Source organism: Rhineura floridana, chromosome 7 (assembly GCF_030035675.1).
Source record: "Rhineura floridana isolate rRhiFlo1 chromosome 7, rRhiFlo1.hap2, whole genome shotgun sequence".
In the NCBI taxonomy this organism is placed as follows: domain Eukaryota; kingdom Metazoa; phylum Chordata; class Lepidosauria; order Squamata; family Rhineuridae; genus Rhineura; species Rhineura floridana.
In genome coordinates, this window is record NC_084486.1 from 134,180,802 (window position 1) to 134,200,855 (window position 20,054).

At 44.8% G+C, this 20,054-nt stretch overlaps 1 protein-coding gene across 5 annotated transcripts in view; it reads right to left on the minus strand.

The window, feature by feature from the left end:
* The window catches only part of PLD1 (phospholipase D1), a 201,921-nt gene that overhangs the window by 63,978 nt on the left and 117,889 nt on the right, over positions 1-20,054 (minus strand). For all 5 annotated transcript variants that reach the window (XM_061637320.1, XM_061637319.1, XM_061637318.1 and 2 more), the window contains 6 exons: positions 12,648-12,800; positions 9,170-9,319; positions 8,830-8,913; positions 6,036-6,117; positions 3,214-3,324; positions 416-622 (listed from right to left, as the gene is read on the minus strand). In XM_061637320.1, coding sequence (XP_061493304.1) covers positions 416-622; positions 3,214-3,324; positions 6,036-6,117; positions 8,830-8,913; positions 9,170-9,319; positions 12,648-12,800 — 787 coding nt within the window. The remainder of the gene's footprint in view (positions 1-415; positions 623-3,213; positions 3,325-6,035; positions 6,118-8,829; positions 8,914-9,169; positions 9,320-12,647; positions 12,801-20,054) is intronic.

Below are 20,054 nucleotides of genomic sequence, written 5' to 3' on the forward strand. Positions count from 1 at the left end.
CCTCCAAGTTGTATAGCCCTTCTGGATGCAGGTGGGTGAATCAAATGTTCAAACACTCGTTCACACAGAAGGCACATATGAACATAAGAAGATCCTACTGGATCAGGCCAGTGGCCCATCCAGATCAGCATCCTGTTCTCACAGTGGCCAGCCAGATGCTTACAGGAAGCCTTCAAGCAGGACCTGAGCAAAACAGCATGCTCTCCTCCTGCGGTTTCCACCAACTGGTATTCAGAAGTATCCTGCCTCCGACCGTGGAGGGAGAGCACAGCCATCATAGCTAGTAGCCACTGACTGTGAGAAAGCTAGCGTGTGAAAGAGGGATCCTATACTTGCATTCAAATGTTTCCTGAAAAGCTAGATGGGCTTAAGGGGAGTACATGAAATGAAATGTAAGAGGAACACATGTACTTACGGAGAGGTTTATCGTAGATGCAGATTTGGTTGCTGTCATTCGTTTTGCACTGCCTACATCAGTCAGTCGGTGCTCATTGTCATCCCACCTGCCATAAGCCAAGTCAATACCTCCAACAAAAGCTATGGACTGGTCAATGACCACCAGTTTCTCATGATGGGCCCATAAATAAACAGTTGATGACACATGATCTGGGTGCCTCATTACCTGCATGAAACAGAAATTACCAGCCTTAAAAACTCAGGTGTGTTGTAGGCAAAGCCGTTAACAATAAATGCTAAACACCTGAGAAGACTTTACATTTCACACATCCAAATAACAAGGGGGACCAGCAACAAAATGTTGCCGTATGTAGCATTCTGTTCAGTGTCCTAGACAGTTATCTCTGCCCTCCTCCAGGATACTCCATTCCATTCCCACCCACCCTAAACTCAGCTTTCTGTTCCGTCCCTTATCAGTCAGTCAAAATTCTGTAACCATTGAGGATATTCAGTTTGGCTGTTTTGGGGTTCCCATCTCTAAATATTTTCTATAAAGATTATTTGTACTTCTGCAAACCTTGGGAATCCCCAAGGCCAGCTGATACACCCATTTTGTATGTGGATGATGCCATTTTGGCTACAAAATTACCAACACACACCTCCGCATTTCAGAAGTAGAGGGAATGATTTACAGATAATATTTTGCTGTTGTTATGTGCCTTCAAGTCGATTACAGCTTATGGCGACCCTGTGAATCAGCGACCTCCAGTAGTATCTGTCATGAACCACCCTGTTCAGATCTTGTAACTTCAGGTCTGTGGCTTCCTTTATGGAATCAATCCATCTCTTGTTTGACCTTCCTCTTTTTCTACTCCCTTCTGTTTTTCCCAGCATTATTGTCTTGTCTAGTGAAACATGTCCTCTCATGATGTGTCCAAAGTATGATAACCTCAGTTTCATCATTTTAGCTTCTAATGTTCTAACACCCAATTATTTGTCTTTTTCATAGTTCATGGCATGCTCAAAGCTCTCCTCCAACACCACATTTCAAATGATCTGATTTTTCTCTCATTCACTTTTTTCACTGTCCAACTTTCACATCTAGACATAGAGATTAGGAATACCATGGTCTGAATGATCCTGATTTTAGTGTTCAGTGATACATCTTTGCATTTGAGGATCTTTTCTAGTTCTCTCATAGCTGCCCTCTCCAGTCCTAGCCTTCTTCTGATTTCTTGACTATTGTCTCCATTTTGGTTAATGACTATGCCAAGGTATTGATAATCCTTGACAAGTTCAATGTCCTCACTGTCAACTTTAAAGTTACATAAATCTTCTGTTGTCATTACTTTAGTCTTTTTGACGTTCAGCTGTAGTCCTGCTTTTGTGTTTTCCTCTTTAACTTTCATCAGCATTCATTTCAAATCATTACTGGTTTCTGCTAGTAATGTGGTATTGACTGCATATCTTAAATTATTGATATTTCTCCCTCCAATTTTCACACCTCCTTCAACTTGGTCCAATCCCGCATGATATGTTTCACGCATAGATTAAACAAACAGAGTGATAAAATACACCCCTGTCTCACATCCTTTCTGACTGGGAACCAATTGGTTTCTCCATATTCTGTCCTTACAGTAGCCTCTTGTCCAGAGTATAGGTTGCACATCAGGACAATCAGATGCTGTGGCACCCCTATTTCTTTTAAAACATTCCATAGTTTTTCATGATCTACACAGGCTTTGCTGTAATCTATAAAGCACAGGGTGATTTCCTTCTGAAATTCCTTGGTCCGTTCCATTCAACTAATTTGAAATGTGGTGTTGGAGGAGAGCTTGCAGATACCACGGACCGTGAAATGCTGTTTTGCTCAGGTCCTGCTTGCAGGCTTCCTGCAGGCATCTGGCTGGCCACTGTGAGAACAGGATGTTGATCTGGATGGGCCATTGAAACTGAAATGGGGCAGTTTTAAGCTGCTCTGTCCAGTCCTAATTCTGTGTGTCTTCTGACAAATCCAAAGCAATGGAGGGGAAATGCTTTGAAAATGTTACACAGTTATATGCCTTATACAGGCAGGACATGGGCTATACTACTAAACTATGGCACCCTCTCCAAGAGGCTGTTTCTTCCCAGGCTGGAGCTTCAGGCTAACTGCTATGCTATGCTATAGAAATCATAGCCTCAGCACAGTATATCTTATTTAAAAAGTTTTATAAAAGGAATTTTTAAGCATATATGCAGTAAACAGCATAAATACAGTTGTGAGTTTGGGGGTTGGAATGGACGATTCTTGTGAGTCCCCTTCCAGCCTCTGATTTGGAATCCTATGCCTTATGGGAGGAGCTGGCTCCGATGGAGTTTCTGTTGTTAAGCTAATACAGTGGCCAGGTAGTTAATGGGCCTATTAGGTGCCCAGCAACTGGTGAATGAGCCAGGAAGATCCTTTTGTCATTGAAACTCTTCAGGAGAACCTTCCCCCCCTTTCCTGGCGGCGAGCAGAAGTTTGTGCTTTGAGTGTGTGTAGAGTGTGCCTAGAGAAAGGCTGGGAACACGAGGCAGGCAGAGAGGCTATCTCTCTGCACGATGGCTTTAGGATGCTTCCTGTAACACTACTGGAAAAGCTGGATATTGGACTGCTGATGCCTTGAACGCCTCCTTCCTACGCTCAGGCTGGAATGTGTGTAAATAAATAAACCATATTTCATAAAGACACCGCAGTGTTCGCTGACCTTCTTCCCAAAGGAAACCAAACACTGGATGAGCGCAGGGACCCCTGAAATCTCACCGCTCAGAGATTGGGGAGGCGCGCAACAATACCTTAATGTTGGGATGCAAATGCATTAGGGTACGCTTGCTGTATTCGCTGTTGATGCCGAGAGCAAGCTCCACTTCTTTGTAGAGCATCACAAAGATTTTCACCCCTTGTTGCTGTCAACAAAGAAAATGCGATTGAGACCACCAACACAAAACAGGAAGGTTTATACTCATTTTATACTGCACTCTCTTCTATTTGCAGGGCCAAATTCCAGCTCCCCCACTGTGCTAAACAAACAAGAAAAACAAAAACCTCATCTGTATAGTAATCAAAGTAAAAACAACATGTATATCTTTTCCTAACTTTGCTCCTGCTAGTCATGAATAGCGCTTCCCCCAATGAATCTGCCCAGATACTTAAAGAATTATCAGAGACCCTTCTCCAGCCCCCCCCCTTCAGAACTGAGACAGGTGATTACTAGGGGCAGGGCATTTTCGATAGTAGCACCCTGCAATGGGATTCACTCCCCACAGTTCATGTGACCTCTTCTCTCAGGATTGTTAATGCTGCTGCCATTGTTAAGGGTTTTTTTTGTATTGCAATTTTATATTGTGTAAGTCACCTTGAGAGCGCTACACTATAAATAAATAAAACATATATAAAATCTAATAACTAAAGAACCAAGGTACCCTAGCAATACGTTTCAATGTTTAATATTTATTATTTATTTAATTAATTGATTTGTATCCCATCCTTCCTCCCAGCAGTCCCTGTTGGTAGTCCCTGAAAATAAATGAATAAAAAACAAATCACAGGATTGGTCTAGAAATCCCAAGATCTGAAAGTAGAACAGACTTTTTTCAGTGTCCAACAAGACTCTGTTTTCCCCTCTAGTGTGATAAAGGATCTTGTGTTCCTCTTCATGCCTGCCCCCCCTTCTGCCCCCCCTCACTCTCTCATGAGCCAGAATGTTACGGATTGTTTGATTTCAATTTCAGGCTGAAAGATCAAGGCAATATTCAAGGGAGGAGCCCACTTTGCCGCAAAAGGAGTAATCCTTTTTGACCCATAAAAGCTTGAGAAGGCACTTAGACCCCTGGCAAAGGCCTTTTATGATGATGATGAAAGATCCCATTAAAATAATCTTTCACCATAAGCTTAATAACACGGTCCAACTAACATAACAATAAAGTATGGACACATGCCAAGTGAAATTCTTTCCTAATTAGGTCTCTATCTCCTTGGAGAAGATAGATGTTTACCATTACCCATGTAATGAGAATCCATTTGAAAGCAGATATATGTAATAAATCTGGCTGCATTGTGATGGTATCTTCTTGAAAAGTCGATTTATACCATTATCACCATTTGTATCATTCTCATTCACAGTTGGCCAAAAAAAATAAAAAAAATAAAAATAGTACTCTGACTGGAGTAGAGCTATGACAAAATAGGAACATAGGATTAGGGGTGGGCAAGCCCCCTTCAATTTACAACAAAAATCAACTAGGCTTTTTCAGTGTCAAGACTGAACACTTAAAAATCTGTAAGGGCTCTGGACCCAATGGGGTAGTTTACAAGGCACTTAACAACCTGGCTCCATGATATATTAAGGACTGCCTGATCACTTACATCTCTGCCTGATCACCAAGACTTTTGGGGGAGTCTCTGTCGGTGGTCCCCCCATGGGTCAGATAAATAGCTCGTAGCCACTAGAAGCTGTGCATTCAGTGTTGTGGGACCAAGCCACTGGAACTCCCTCCCACATGAGATTAGACAGGCACTCTACTTGCTGAACTTCAGGCGTATGACTAAAACGTTCTTGTTTCAGCAGGCATTTTAAGGTAACGTTTGGGTTTATGTTCAGTTTTATTATTAATTTTTATTGTTTGTTCTCTGCATAGTTTATTTTTATGTACACCTCTTGAGAAATGCTTATGATTAAGCAGTATATAGGCATTATATACTTAAATTAAATAAAATAAAACTAAATTTACAACCAAAGGAAGCTCTGTAGAGCCCACTTTCCAAGCCAAGTTTTGGGTTTTTTGAAGGGGGAACAGGGTGGACTACCGTGGAGGTCAGGAAAGGGGTGGAGTTGGAGCAGTGGGCCTGACTCCAAGGGGGCTGGACCTGACTCAAAATGAGGCCAGCCCCATTCTATTTAGGCACAGGGGAATTGGATTCTGAACTCTCCCCTTTTGAATGCTCTTCCCTTCTCCACACAGGAAAGGTTGTTGCCCTCCTTTCCAGAGTTTGGAAAAGTTACTTTTTTTGAACTACAACTCCCATCAGCCCAATCCAGTGGCCATGCTGGCTGGGGCTGATGGGAGTTGTAGTTCAAAAAAAGTAGCTTTTCCAAGCTCTGCTCCTTTCAATTGGGGAGATGGGGGGAGGAGTTGTAATTCCAGCTCAGAATAAGGCTGTGCTTTACAAGTGCTGGTATAGTGAGTAGCACCTGCAAGCTGTGAAAATCTCACAAAGGAACATAAGAAGAGCCTGCTGGATCAAGCCAGTGGTCCATTTAGTTCAGCATCCTGTTCTCACAGTGGCCAACCACTTGTCCATGGGAATCCCACAAACAGGACCTGAGTTCAAGAGCACTATCCCCTCCTGCGGTTGCCAGCAACTGGTATTTGGAAACATATTGCCTTTGACTGTGCAGACACAGCACAGCCATCGTGGCTAGTAGCCACTGACAGCCTTATTTTCCATGTATTTCGCCAATCTTCTTTTAAAGCCATCCAAGTTGGTGGCCAACACTGCCTCTTTAGCTATGAATTCACTAGGTGGTGAGCCACTCTCTCTCAGACTCAGTTTCCTGCCTGCATTATAACAGGGGATATTACTGGCCTACTTTTCAGAGCTTTTAAAGCACACTTACAGCTTTCCGTCTCAAAATGCAGTCTAATCTCCAGCGATTGCCTTCCACTACTGGCCGTTTCATGAATATCTCTGGGCTCAGCCTGCAAAAGAAAAGAAAAACATAGCTAGTTGGGCCTACTTCAAACATAATTTTAAATATGAGCGTATCTACAGGAAATTGCCCAAGAGACCTGGGGTGCACTGCAGTCTACCTTCCACCTATTTCTGGCCTACAACCAGGAACAGGTGGGGCAGTGGAGCACTCCTATCCTCCCAACAGCGGTGTCACTACGGCTTACTGGGATGGTGCAGACATGGGAGACAGAGAAACCAGGGCTCTGTGGGCACACCAGCAGGGCCAATTCAGTTGTCCCACTGGTGTGCCTGTGCCGCTCCAACCTTGCTTCTGCCCTGCTCCACCCCCAGGAAGTAGCAGCACTGCCACTGTCAGGAAGATAGCAGTATAGCAATGCCCCACCTCACTGGCCGTTCCTACCTGCAACATTTGCAAAAACAAGTGTCTCCATTGGCTGTTTTAACAACAGCAATGGCAAAAGCCCCCTGGAATTATATACTTTCTGAATGTGCTTTCTATTCATTGTTTTCAACAATGCCACAGTGTGCGTAAGAGCCAACATCTGTGATTGAAACAAGTCTGTTGTTTGTGAAATGAGCACACAGAGTAATTTGTCACTCAAGTTCTGAGGGGGAGGAGCAACGGTTCCTGTTAAGCCAAGAGCCTATGTGGAAGATTGTGTTATCTTAACCAAAATGAATTAATCTGACATTACTGCAGCTGCCTTCATACATGAATCAGACCCAGATCCATTCATGCAGCGCAACCATAATGATGACTTACCATTGATTACAGTGAGACCTAGTCCCAAGTGCTTGAGTTCAGGGTGGCCGCCTTAAGGCCAAATTAAAGATGGTGGGTACAGAATTTATTATTTAGGTGAAGCAGGGGTAAGGTCTTATTGATTGATTGACTGATTGCAAAGCATTAGGGCAACATACAGCCACATGGAAATACTTAAAAGCAATACAAAACAATCATTAAATCGACAGGCTACTCAAGAAACTTTTTAAACAGCTGCATAGGCCTGTCAGCAAAAAAAACAATCTTTAACAGATGCTTGATAGTGAAAAGTGAGGATGCCTGCCGAATCTCTGCTAGAAAGGTGTCCGACAGCATTGGACCAGTGACACTAAATGCCTGACTTCTGGTTGAGGCTAGTTGGGCCTCTGTAACACAGGAGGCAACTAACAGTGCTTCTCCAGATGATCTTGATCATCAAAATCAAGAGGAGCACACAGGCACAGGTGGAGGGAACTGAAACTTTCCCTTTCTTACCTCTCTGTGCTCCATCACTCCAAGAAATTTTCTTCTAGCCTGAATTCAACACTGACGATGATCCATGGTGGGGAGAAAAGTCCCTGAAATGATGGGGCCTCTTAATCATGAAGCTTGGGTTTGAAATCAAGTGGTGGGATGGAATACTCGTGTGTGTGATTTCAGGGAGTGAAACATTCATAAGTGTTGTGGTAATAGTGGCATGGAGCATTTGCTTTTTAAGGGGCAGAGCTTCTCAGGGACTAGCATTTCACACACATATACAAAATTCCCCCTTGGAACAATGCTACATTACTGGGGGGTGGCAGTACTGGGTAGAAAAAATGATGGACTCCATTAGTGGAAAAAGAAATGTGAAGCAGAAAAGCAAAAGGCGTAGCCACAAGCACTATGAGGTAAGCCCCACAGAAACCTGCAGATAATCAAAACTCCCCTCTCCAAATTTGCCACCTGTAAATGGGGCAGCAAATTTTTTTTGAGGGTGGGCCTTCACTCTGCCTTATTCAGCTCCACTCACCTGCATGCTGCATCTTTAAACATGAGATTTCCCCTCTACCCTTTATGTTTGAATGGAACAGATGTGTGTGAATATTTTTTTTTTTAAATGGCTGGCCATTAGTCGGGAGCCACACTCACAGCATACATTCCTTGGGAAGAGGGACAGATTGTTAAACCACTCTGGGAATTGTAGCTCTGTGAATCGTAGCTCTGTGAGGGGAACAGGGGGTCTCCTGACAACTCTCAGCACCCTTCACAAACTACACTTCCCAGGATTCTTTGGTAGAAGCCATGACAGTTTAAAGTGGAATAATAGTGGAATAAATGTATGGTGTGAATGTGGTCTGGGTGGATAATGACATTTCCTATCCAGTGGCATGGAAAGCCCAGTCTGCACCAGTGCTTGAATCATAAGGTGAAGCTAGGGAGTGGGGAATCTTCTGGAAACAGTAGCTAAAAGGACTTCTACAAAAGATAAAGGGCCAAGGTTCCTTTTTGCCCCCTGTAATTTTGTGGTTCACATCTTTCAACTGGGTGGCTAATGGTTAGAGGAATGTAGCTTAGAGACCTTCTTGATTTTTCACAGGAAGGTGAAGACCCCCAAACTGAAAATTAAGCACTGTTTTTAAAACAACTTCTCTCTCTCTCTCTCATTTTATTTTTGGCTGGTTCAGCTTTGCTTTCCTGGCCAAGTGTCCTGAAAAGGCCTTTTTAGCAAAAACAAAAACCCCTGTCTCTATGAGAAAGTTGTTTCTGTTGCCAAACCATCTGGACCCACGGTTAAGTTTCCATGCTGAAAGGCTCCTGAACAGTGCAGCCTTTAATACAGCCTTGTATTAAAAGGTTGTAGGAGAGTCTTTGCCAACCTGGTGCCCTCCAAATGTTTTTGGACTACAACTCCCATCAGCCCCCTTTTCTAGATGTGTCAGTGAGTGAGTGAGATTGCAAATGAACTACTTACCACCAATCTGTGATGAAAATTTCTTCTTTGGCTGCTTCCATGGCATTGGCAACATCTTCAAAGTACCCCTTTGCATTCACATACCTAAAAGCACAGACAGTACTTTACTTTCTAGGCAGCTGAGAGAAAGATAGCGAAGAGAGGGAGGGGAATGGGGGAGGTGTGCCAAACAGGGATCATTTGTTTCACTTTTCATGTAGTTTGAATATGCGAGAACAGAAATGCTAGGGGATCAGATGAGCATTGCAGTTTTTGATGCTACAGTTCCTGTGTCATTAAGAGGCAGAAATTGAACAGGGTTTTCATCACTGCATCTACTAGTTCAGGGTCCCACTCTCACCACTTTGCCAAGGTGTTCTCTTGGACAGCTGCATAAGAACCAAATCTGTGGCCTTTGAGGAAGTTCTTGCCGTTTTTCTGAATGAATTCTTCTATTCCTTGGCCCCACCAGAGAGCATGTCTATAGCTGTTACACTTCAAAATCAGTGACCTAGAGGGGGGAAATTGTGCAGCATAATGAGAAGGAGGGGAAAAAAGACCAGGCATCTCAATCTAACCCCCCATAATCTTGATTTGGAGGTGTTATGTGCCCGAATGCCAGTTGCTGAGAATCCCAAGTGGGGAAAGTGATCTTGCGCTCAGGTCCTGCTCGTGGGCTTCCCAGAGGCATCTGGCTGGCCACCCTGAGAACAGGATGCTGGACTAGATGGGCCTCCGGCCTGATCCAGCAGGCTCTTCTTATGTTGACTGAGCATATGCCTTGTTTTTGTTTTAATGAAGATTAATTATCAAGGTGCATAGCTTTGTTTGAGAGACTTTCAGAAGCTGGAGTTATGGAAATGGTGATCCAAAAGTCAACCCCAACCTCTAGAAACATGCAGGAAGATGGGACGAATGAACAGAATGTGGCCTTTTCCCCAAAAGCAGCTGTCCCATGAGGCACCAGCTGTTTTGACAATCTGCTATCTGGAGATGGTGGGGATTGTACCTGGGACTTTCCGCATGCAATGCAAATGCTCTACCATTGAGCTACAGCTCTTCCCATGTAGACTGTGCCGAGAGTCTACAACGCAGGAAGCATCTGTGTCCTGCCTAAGCAAAGTGGGGACACCATTTCCTTCCCTCTGTTCCTGCACAGGGGAGGGACTTTGCCCAGCTTCACAGCCCCCTCCCCAAGCAACATGAAATGATGGGGTCCAACTTCTCAGCCTGAGAATGAGGCAACAAGAGCTGCACCAGGCGGAACAGAATGGCATTTTCAAGAGGCTGGAGAAGAAGACTTGGCACCATTACCCTCCCCAGCAGTTCCCTTTTGCTGCTGTAAGTCTTCTCTGGAGGAGAGAAGGGGGAACCAGCGGGAAGACATTTAGCCTGGTGAGAGGACCCCTCCCCACTGAGCTGTATTTCAGCCAGGCTGCTGGGGCTCCTTGGGATGCAGTGGGATGAGCACCTGGAGCTGTGTTGTTTATTAACATTTTTTTCACTTACGTATTTAAGTCTAGATTTATTTCCTTTGTAGTACTGAATTTGTTCTATGTTTGCTAAACTGTTGATTTTTGTCCTATTTGAATATTGCGGGTGTTTGTTGTAAGCTGCTTTGGGCACAGCTCACTGTGGAAAGGCGTACATAAATAAGCTTAATCAATCACCTGGGGAGGGGCTGCTTCAAGGCAGCTCTATGTTTACCCCTTTTGATGCCAAAGACTCTAAGTGGTTCCCCTAAGGCTTTTCCCCCCCAAGGACCACCTGAAAATTGCTCGGGATCTTGGTGGGTCACTAAATGATTTTTATGCCTGTTGTAGCAATTGTAATACACACTGTGCTAGATGCTGTATTATTTTTAATTGTATTTTATTGCTGCTGTCATTTCTTATCTTACTAGATAATAAAAAAAATCATGACATTATGCAGCATGACGCTGGGAGCGGTGCACACTGGCAAAGACGGCTGACAGGGAGGGTGGGCTATGTGGCGGCGGCGGCGGCAGCAGCTTGGGCAGGTTTGCAGGAAGCCAGTAGTAGAAGCAGTGGTAGCAGCAGTGGCAGCAGCCACCTTGGCAGATCGGCAGGAGACCAGCTGCAGTGGTGGCGGCAGCAGCAGCTAACAGCCAAGGCAAGCAGGTTGGTTTGCACTGGGTTGGGAAGTGTGGGTATCTGTGGGGGGGTGGCATGGGGATTTACAAACAAGCAAGCAGGCAGGCTGTGCGGCGGCAGTGATGACACCAGCCAAGGAGGGAGGGAGGGAGGGAGGGAGAGAGGGAAGGTGGTTGGGTGAGCCAGAGCCGGTGGTGACACCGCAACAGCTGAGGCAAGCAGTTTGGGGTGGGGAGTGTGGGTGCCTGGAGGTGGCGGTACATGAGTGCCTGTGTGTTTGAGTGTCTGGAAGCACCTGGGGGGTGTTTGGGGGTGCCTGTGCTGTGTATCTCCTACTCTGTGTGTGTGTGTGTGTGTGTGTTTACAAGAGAGAGAATCCCTATGTGTGTGTCTGTCTGTCTGTGTGTATGGAGGTTCCTGCTGTGTATGTGTTTGGGGGTGGGAGATTGGTGAGTGAAGCAAGCGGGGGGCTGTGCCCCCTCCAGTAGTTTGTATTTTATTGCATTACAATTTGAATTCCATGGAATACACCATCAGGAATGAAAGAAGCCATAAAATACAATTTAAAACAATGTAGTTCATGTGAGGCATGTGCTGGCTCCTGTCTTCAACCACAACTCTACAGACATGCTCTGGACCAATTTGGTGAAGCTCGTGGGTGGTCTTAGGCATCAGGCATTCAGGTCTTTCTGCATAATTAGAATCACATGTGGGACAGCTAGCACTGCTTCCTGTATCACTTTCTTGCGTATTGCATGGTTCCGCCAACCTCCACACGTTGAAAGGAAAACATCTGCACTGGACAGCCAGATTGTGCAGGGTTCCAAACTGAATGAAGTACAGCAGGCTCCCTGCTGCAAATTTTTGCCCACCAATGCATGGAGGGTGACAGGGCTAGCCATGATGATGCAATGGAATCACATCCCCTCTCCCCTCCCACCTAATTCTAATTGCATGAGGAGAAGCCTGCCTGCACAGGCCTTAAGCAAGCCTCACAAGTGAATCCACAAAATTTTGAGGAAGAAGGGGTGTGGTGGAAGAGGCCATGGCCGGCTGGTAGGAACCCTGAACAGGAGCACTCTGCTGGCACATGCCTATGTGAGTCATTAATGACACATTAATTTCCCTTCCTACTCCCTTGCGCATAATTCTTACTTGTTACAGGCAACCACCAGAGGGGATAATGAGACACTGTTCTACATATGTAAGAGAATCTTGTTCTATGAGTAATGTACCGGGTTGCATCTGAATGAACCAGTCTTCAGAGCCCTGTTCAGCTAAAAAGCTTGCTGATTCATCAACACAACCCTAAGCAGGACCCCTAAACAGCTCAGCAAGGACTGAGCATGCTCAGTGGCCACACAATGCTGGTTGACTATTGGAGAAGGAGGAAATAAAAAAATCAGGAAGATGAAGGAATGGAATGGAGCATCATAGAAGAGGACATAGGTGGCTGGCTGGCATAGTGAAGATGAGTATGACACACTTAATGCAGCTTTTTTCTTTTTTTGCAGGTCCTGTTTGTATTTAGCTAATAGCCGTTAAGATTCCTCTCCTCTATGAATAGCAAGATGCTGAATTTGCCTATGCTATAGCTGTTATTAAAGTTTCTAAGGAGGCCCAAATCTAGGACAGAAAGTGGTTATGTACATTAATATGTGACAAGTCTTGTTCAGCCATGAAATGCCAAGTGAATAGTAAGGGGTACAAACCATTGTGCCTCACCTGGAGAGATTGTCTATTCGAAGCCCATATTTTGTTTCCGTCTCCTTCTTGCCAATCTTTATACTGAATTCTTTATCTACCAGCAGGACAAAGGAAATGGCTCCACTATCTGGCTTCATGTACAGGAGAAAAGAATCCTTCACTACTAGCCACCTGGGAAAGAGAAACAAAAAATGCACATTCAGCACGGCTCTAATGTTTAGTCCATGGATTATACTTTAATCAATGAAAACCCTTTTGATCATTTACCAAACTGCTTCCTGACTAATCAGGCATCTTTTTTAAAATGGTTAATTATTTTTAATATACGTATGTGCAAAAATCACCAGTGGGAAGGGCCATAGCTCAGTGGTAGAAGTTCTGCTTTGCACAGAGAAGGTCATGGGTGCAATCCCCAGCATCTCTAGGTAAGACTGGAGGAACCCGTCTGGAGAGCTGCTGCCAGTCAGTGCAGATAATACTGAGCAAGATGGACCAAGGGTCTGGCTCCATAGAAGGCTGCTTCCTATGTTACTACACATGACAAGTGCCACTTTCAAAGAAACAGACTTCCTAATTCCTACAGGAGCAGAAGGCATCTTCTACATGCCATTCAGAAATGTTATCCCCACATCTGGAGTGGTACAGGACATTATATCACCACCTCAATGTGCTGTGTGTGTAGACCAGATCTGAGTGATGCTGCCTACCCAGCATGATAAGCCACTGGAGTTACAAGCTGGAGCATTCCCTGGGCTAGTGACTCTGCCCATCATAGGAACATAGGCAGCTGCCTTATACTGAGTCAGACCGTTGGCATATCTAGCTCAGTAATGTCCATACTGACTGGCAACAGCTCTCCAGGATTTCAGGCAGGGAATATTTCCCAGCTGTACCTGGAGATGCCGAGGATTGAAGCTGGGACCTTCTGCATGCAAAGAAGATGCACTACCACAGAGCTACAGCCCTTTCCAGACCCACCATTGACTCCCCTGACCTAGATAAGACTGAAGGTTGCCAGCTGATTGGGATTTTGCCTTGATGATAATATCATTCATTGTCCCTGCAGCTCATGACTCCTGGCTTCTATTACTTGATTCACCTTGTTCTGGGGCTACAGAAGGCCAAACGCTGCAGGACCAATGCACTTGAATCAGCATCCCTAATGGTTTATTTATAAATGCACGCTTACTGAATTTCATTAATGTTAATGGGAAGTGTACCGTGACTTTGGTTTTGAAAAGACTTAATTGCCAAGCAACAGGCTCTACAGCAGAAAAGACATAGGTTTGGGAGGGGGGTGACAATCAGGTTTTCCAGTGTATGCTTCCTTAGCACTGTGGGAGGAACGGCTTTAAAACTAAATCACTTTAAAGCTATTTTTGCCATTTGGGTATATACACATGTAATTGGTATCCTGAAATGTACATTTGGCAAAGTTTCATTCTCAGAATGGATGCATTTGCTCCAGGGGCAGAAAATTACTATTAGGAATACAGGAAGCTGCCATATACTGAGTCAGATCATTGGTCAAACTAGCTCAGTATTGTCTACACTGAATGGCAGAGGCAACTGAGGGTTTCAGATGGGAGTTTCTCTCAGCCCTGGGTGGAGATGCTGGGGACTGAACCCAGGACCTTCGGCATGCAAAGTACATGCTCTACCACTGAGCTCTGCCCCCTGCATTCCTACAGCCTGCCTTTCTACGGGCACATTCTCCAGATCCATTAATGAGGACTAGTAACTCCTTAACATCCTTTGGCCACTCTCCAAGCTAGGTAAAATTTCCCACACCTGGGGATCCTACTCCATGTGAATGTGAATGCAGAACTGTGTCAGACCTGTGCTATATGTTCTGCTCAGCACATGGAGACCACTAAGATACAGTCCACATGATTCATAACGCTGGTGATGTGATGTGCAGAATAGCTCATAACTCTAGATAATCCCAGATCATGTGCTGAGTTTCCATACCGGTGTCACCACTTGCATGTTTGCCACTGCCATGCAAAGTCTCCATGCTGATGAATGAAGCCATACATTATATTGGCATGGAGATCCCAAGAGGCCAAGGCCAATCACACCAAGCTTTTTTATCTAAATTTGGAATGGGCAGGCAAGGGTTTCCTGCCCACGCTGAAGCTGCAGGGGCTGTTTTAATTTAATTTTTAAAGCATCCTGAAATTGAGCGTAAGGAGAGTGGCAGCCAGCTCAGCCACTCAGATGCTACCTTTGGGGTTGCAGGACCAATGGGGAAACTGGAACAGGAAGGTTCCTGATGGATCAGACCAAAAGCCTACTGAGGTCCTTAAGCTGGGGTCCATGGATGGGCTTCAGAGGGTCCATGAACCAGGCACAGAAGAAAAGGATTCTTTTCTTTGATTTGTATGCAAAATTATGTGTGTAAGTGTTCATGTGCATTATTCTGGGGAGGGAGTCCATAGCTTTCATCAGATTCTCAAGGGAGTCCATGGGCCAAAAAAGGTTACAAACCACTGGTTATTTAGTCCAGTATTTTGTTCTCACAGAGGCCAACCAGATGCCTAAGGGAAGCCCACAAGCAAGCCCTGAGTGCAACAGCACATATGCCTATTCTTCCCATTCTCCCCTCCCCTTTGCCCTGCTTCACTCATTTATGTTGCTGAATATTGCAGCATAACCTATGGACTAGTCCTTAGGGGAGTCTGCTCTTCTGTACCCTGTGAAAGATATGCTTCTGTCCTCCCCTTGACAAGAGCTGAGTCAGACATCGTATGTACCACAACATTAAGGACTGAGGTCATTTCACTGGCGGCAAAGCTGGTCAGTGAAGACAATGACTTGAGTGTAAAGCAGACCCCAGCCTGGCCAGAACCAGAGCTCTGCACTGTGTTCTCACTGCAAACTGAATCAAACATTTGTGGGGTGCTTCAGGACAGTCCAACACTTTTCAATAGGGACAAAGACAGAGGACGTAATCCACTTTTACCGAGTTGGCAGCACTCAAGGTTGTCTCATATCTGCTTCTAGCACATAATGTAAGATGTCAGAAGAAGAGGGAGAGGAAGGACAGGCTTAAGACAATTTTGCTGTCAAAAAAGGAAAAGGGTGGCTTAAGACTGAGCCTCTTGACACTCCAGTGCTAAGCAGAGATACTCAGGAGTACATCCGACAGAGTTCAATAAGTGGTATTCAACCAAGTCCTACTCAGAGTAGACTCACTGGAGTTAACAGACATGACTAACTTAGGATCATTAATTTCAATGGGTCTATTTTGAATAGGGCTTGATTTAATACAACCCAATGGGATTTACTCCCTAGTAAGTTTGTTTAGATTGCAACCTGACAGGGTGGAAAACGGGCAGTGGAAAAGGAGAAATTAATACATTGTGCTGGGGGGGAAGGGAAAAACAAACCCACAGCTCCAAACTGAATATATAACTGGAAAATATCTTAAAACCGTTTAAATCAAGGGAGCTACTACTACTGGTTTGGATCCAGTCTTAGGGATCAATTCAACTTGTATTTACGCAGGGCTGTGGGGGCTGGATGTGGCAGACCCCCAGCTGAGCCAGCAGGCTCCTGGCTGTGCCAGAAGAAACTCCTCATCCTGGTGGAATCACGGCACCGCCGGGACCCTGCCAGCTCAGCCGAGGGTCTGCCAGGGAAGCCCAGCCCAGCGGGCAGAGAGCCAGTGGAAGCTGGCGGAAGGCCCGAAAAAGGGGCCTTCCAGAGGCCTGGTGGAGGTGGAGCCAAAGGGAGAGAACTTCCGCTATATCCAACTACCCTTCCGAGTGCTCCCAAGGGTCCTGATCTGGCCGAAAATTCCACCAGCAAAAAAGTAGGCATAGGTAAATAATGACAATGACAATCAATTGGGAGTGCTTAGTCCTCAGTAGGAGTATTTGTCAGAGCTGGCTTTTACCTCCCAGTCCCCGTGGGAGCTCCTGACTAAGCCAGCATTCAGCCAGCCCGGCGTCTTCCGAAAGGCAAGTGGATGCCACGGAGCTTCCTGCCGGCTGCTCCACCCATGACTTGAATTGCTCTGCCCATCATACATAGTATGAACATAAGAACATAAGAACATAAGAAGAGCCTGCTGGATCAGGCCAGTGGCCCATCTAGTCCAGCATCCTGTTCTCACAGTGGCCAACCAGGGGCCTGGGGGAAGCCCGCAAGCAGGACCCGAGTGCAAGAACACTCTCCCCTCCTGAGGCTTCCGGCAACTGGTTTTCAGAAGCATGCTGCCTCTGACTAGGGTGGCACAGCACAGCCATCATGGCTAGTAGCCATTGATAGCCCTGTCCTCCATGAATTTGTCTAATCTTCTTTTAAAGCCATCCAAGCTGGTGGCCATTACTGCATCTTGTGGGAGCAAATTCCATAGTTTAACTATGCGCTGAGTAAAGAAGTACTTCCTTTTCTCTGTCCTGAATCTTCCAACATTCAGCTTCTTTGAATGTCCACGAGTTCTAGTATTATGAGAGAGGGAGAAGAACTTTTCTCTATCCACCTTCTCAATGCCATGCATAATTTTATACACTTCTATCATGTCTCCTCTGACCCGCCTTTTCTCTAAACTAAAAAGCCCCAAATGCTGCAACCTTTCCTCGTAAGGGAGTCGCTCCATCCCCTTGATCATTCTGGTTGCCCTCTTCTGAACCTTTTCCAACTCTATAATATCCTTTTTGAGATGAGGCGACCAGAACTGTACACAGTATTCCAAATGCAGCCGCACCATAGATTTATACAACGGCATTATGATATCGGCTGTTTTATTTTCAATACCTTTCCTAATTATCGCTAGCATGGAATTTGCCTTTTTCACAGCTGCGGCACACTGGGTCGACATTTTCATCGTGCTGTCCACTACAACCCCGAGGTCTCTCTCCTGGTCAGTCACCACCAGTTCAGACCCCATGAGCGTATATGTGAAATTAAGATTTTTTGCTCCAATATGCATAATTTTACACTTGTTTATATTGAATTGCATTTGCCATTTTTCCGCCCATTCACTCAGTTTGGAGAGGTCTTTTTGGAGCTCTTCGCAATCCCTTTTTGTTCTAACAAACCTGAACAATTTAGTGTCGTCAGCAAACTTGGCCACTTCACTGCTCACTCCTAATTCTAGGTCATTAATGAACAAGTTGAAAAGTACAGGTCCCAATACCGATCCTTGAGGGACTCCACTTTCTACAGCCCTCCATTGGGAGAACTGTCCATTTATTCCTACTCTCTGCTTTCTGCTTCTTAACCAATTCCTTATCCACAAGAGGACCTCTCCTCTTATTCCATGACTGCTAAGCTTCCTCAGAAGCCTTTGGTGAGGTACCTTGTCAAACGCTTTTTCAAAGTCTAAGTACACTATGTCCACTGGATCACCTCTATCTATATGCTTGTTGACACTCTCAAAGAATTCTAATAGGTTACTGAGACAGGACTTTCCCTTGCAGAAGCCATGCTGGCTCTGCTTCAGCAAGGCTTGTTCTTCTATATGCTTAGTTAATCTAGCTTTAATTATACTTTCTACCAGTTTTCCAGGGACAGAAGTTAAGCTAACTGGCCTGTAATTTCCGGGATCCCCTCTGGATCCCTTTTTGAAGATTGGTGTTACATTTGCCACTTTCCAGTCCTCAGGCACGGAGGAGGACCCAAGGGACAAGTTACATATTTTAGTTAGCAGATCAGCAATTTCACATTTGAGTTCTTTGAGAACTCTCGGGTGGATGCCATCCGGGCCCGGTGATTTGTCAGTTTTTATATTGTCCATTAAGCTTAGAACTTCCTCTCTCGTTACCACTATTTGTCTCAGTTCCTCAGAATCCCTTCCTGCAAATGTTAGTTCAGGTTCAGGGATCTGCCCTATATCTTCCACTGTGAAGACAGATGCAAAGAATTCATTTAGCTTCTCTGCAATCTCCTTATCGTTCTTTAGTACACCTTTGACTCCCTTATCATCCAAGGGTCCAATCGTCTCCCTAGATGGTCTCCTGCTTTGAATGTATTTATAGAATTTTTTGTTGTTGGTTTTTATGTTCTTAGCAATGTGCTCCTCAAAATCTTTTTTAGCATCCCTTATTGTCTTCTTGCATTTCTTTTGCCAGAGTTTATGTTCTTTTTTATTTTCTTCATTCGGACAAGACTTCCATTTTTTGAAGGAAGACTTTTTGCCTCTAAGAGCTTCCTTGACTTTGCTCGTTAACCATGCTGGCATCTTCTTGGCCCTGGCGGTACCTTTTCTGATCTGCGGTATGCACTCCAGTTGAGCTTCTAATATAGTGTTTTTAAACAACTTCCAAGCATTTTCGAGTGATGTGACCCTCTGGACTTTGTTTTTCAGCTTTCTTTTTACCAATCCCCTCATTTTTGTGAAGTTTCCTCTTTTGAAGTCAAATGTGACCGTGTTGGATTTTCTTGGCAATTGGCCAGTTACATGTATGTTTAATTTAATAGCACTGTGGTCACTGCTCCCAATCGGTTCAACAACACTTACATCTCGCACCAGGTCCCGGTCCCCACTGAGGATTAAGTCCAGGGTTGCCGTCCCTCTGGTCGGTTCCATGACCAACTGATCTAGGGAATAGTCATTTAGAATATCTAGAAACTTTGCTTCTTTGTCATGACTGGAACACATATGCAGCCAGTCTATGTCCGGGTAGTTGAAGTCACCCATTACTACCACCTTTCCTAGTTTGGATGCTTCCTCAATTTCATATCTCATCTCAAGGTCTCCCTGAGCATTTTGATCAGGGGGACGATAGATCGTTCCCAGTATTAAGTCCCTCCTGGGGCACGGTATCACCACCCACAACGATTCTGTGGAGGAGTCTGCCTCTTTTTATGGTTTCGAGCTTGCTGGATTCAATGCCTTCTTTCACGTATAGAGCGACTCCGCCACCAATACGTCCTTCCCTGTCCTTCCGATATAGTTTATATCCAGGGATAACCATATCCCACTGGTTTTCTCCATTCCACCAGGTCTCGGTTATGCTCACTATATCAATGCTCTTCTCTAAGACCAAGCACTCCAGTTCTCCCATCTTGGTTTGGAGGCTCCTAGCATTAGCGTACAGGCACTTGTAAGCAGTGTCTCTCTTCAAGTGTCTTTGGCACAGTATGAGACGTCATAGCATGACTAAGTCTCAATGTGTTTGTTTAAAAAGCCCTCAAGAGGCACTAAGGCTGCAGTGCTAAGCACTCTTTAGAGTAAGTCCCAAATGAAATGACTGAGAGTTACTTCTATGTAAACAAGCATAGGATTGACCTGTTACGTAGTGATTGTACATCACCAAAACCCATTCAAATGATGAAATTAATAAATATACATTATGCAAACACACACACAAACTGCACAAAGTTGAAAATATGGTGATTCAACTGGATGCCTGTAAAATAGGCTTTTTTAGACTGGAGTGTTGTATGAGCAGGTTCCAAAAAATATGTGGACTC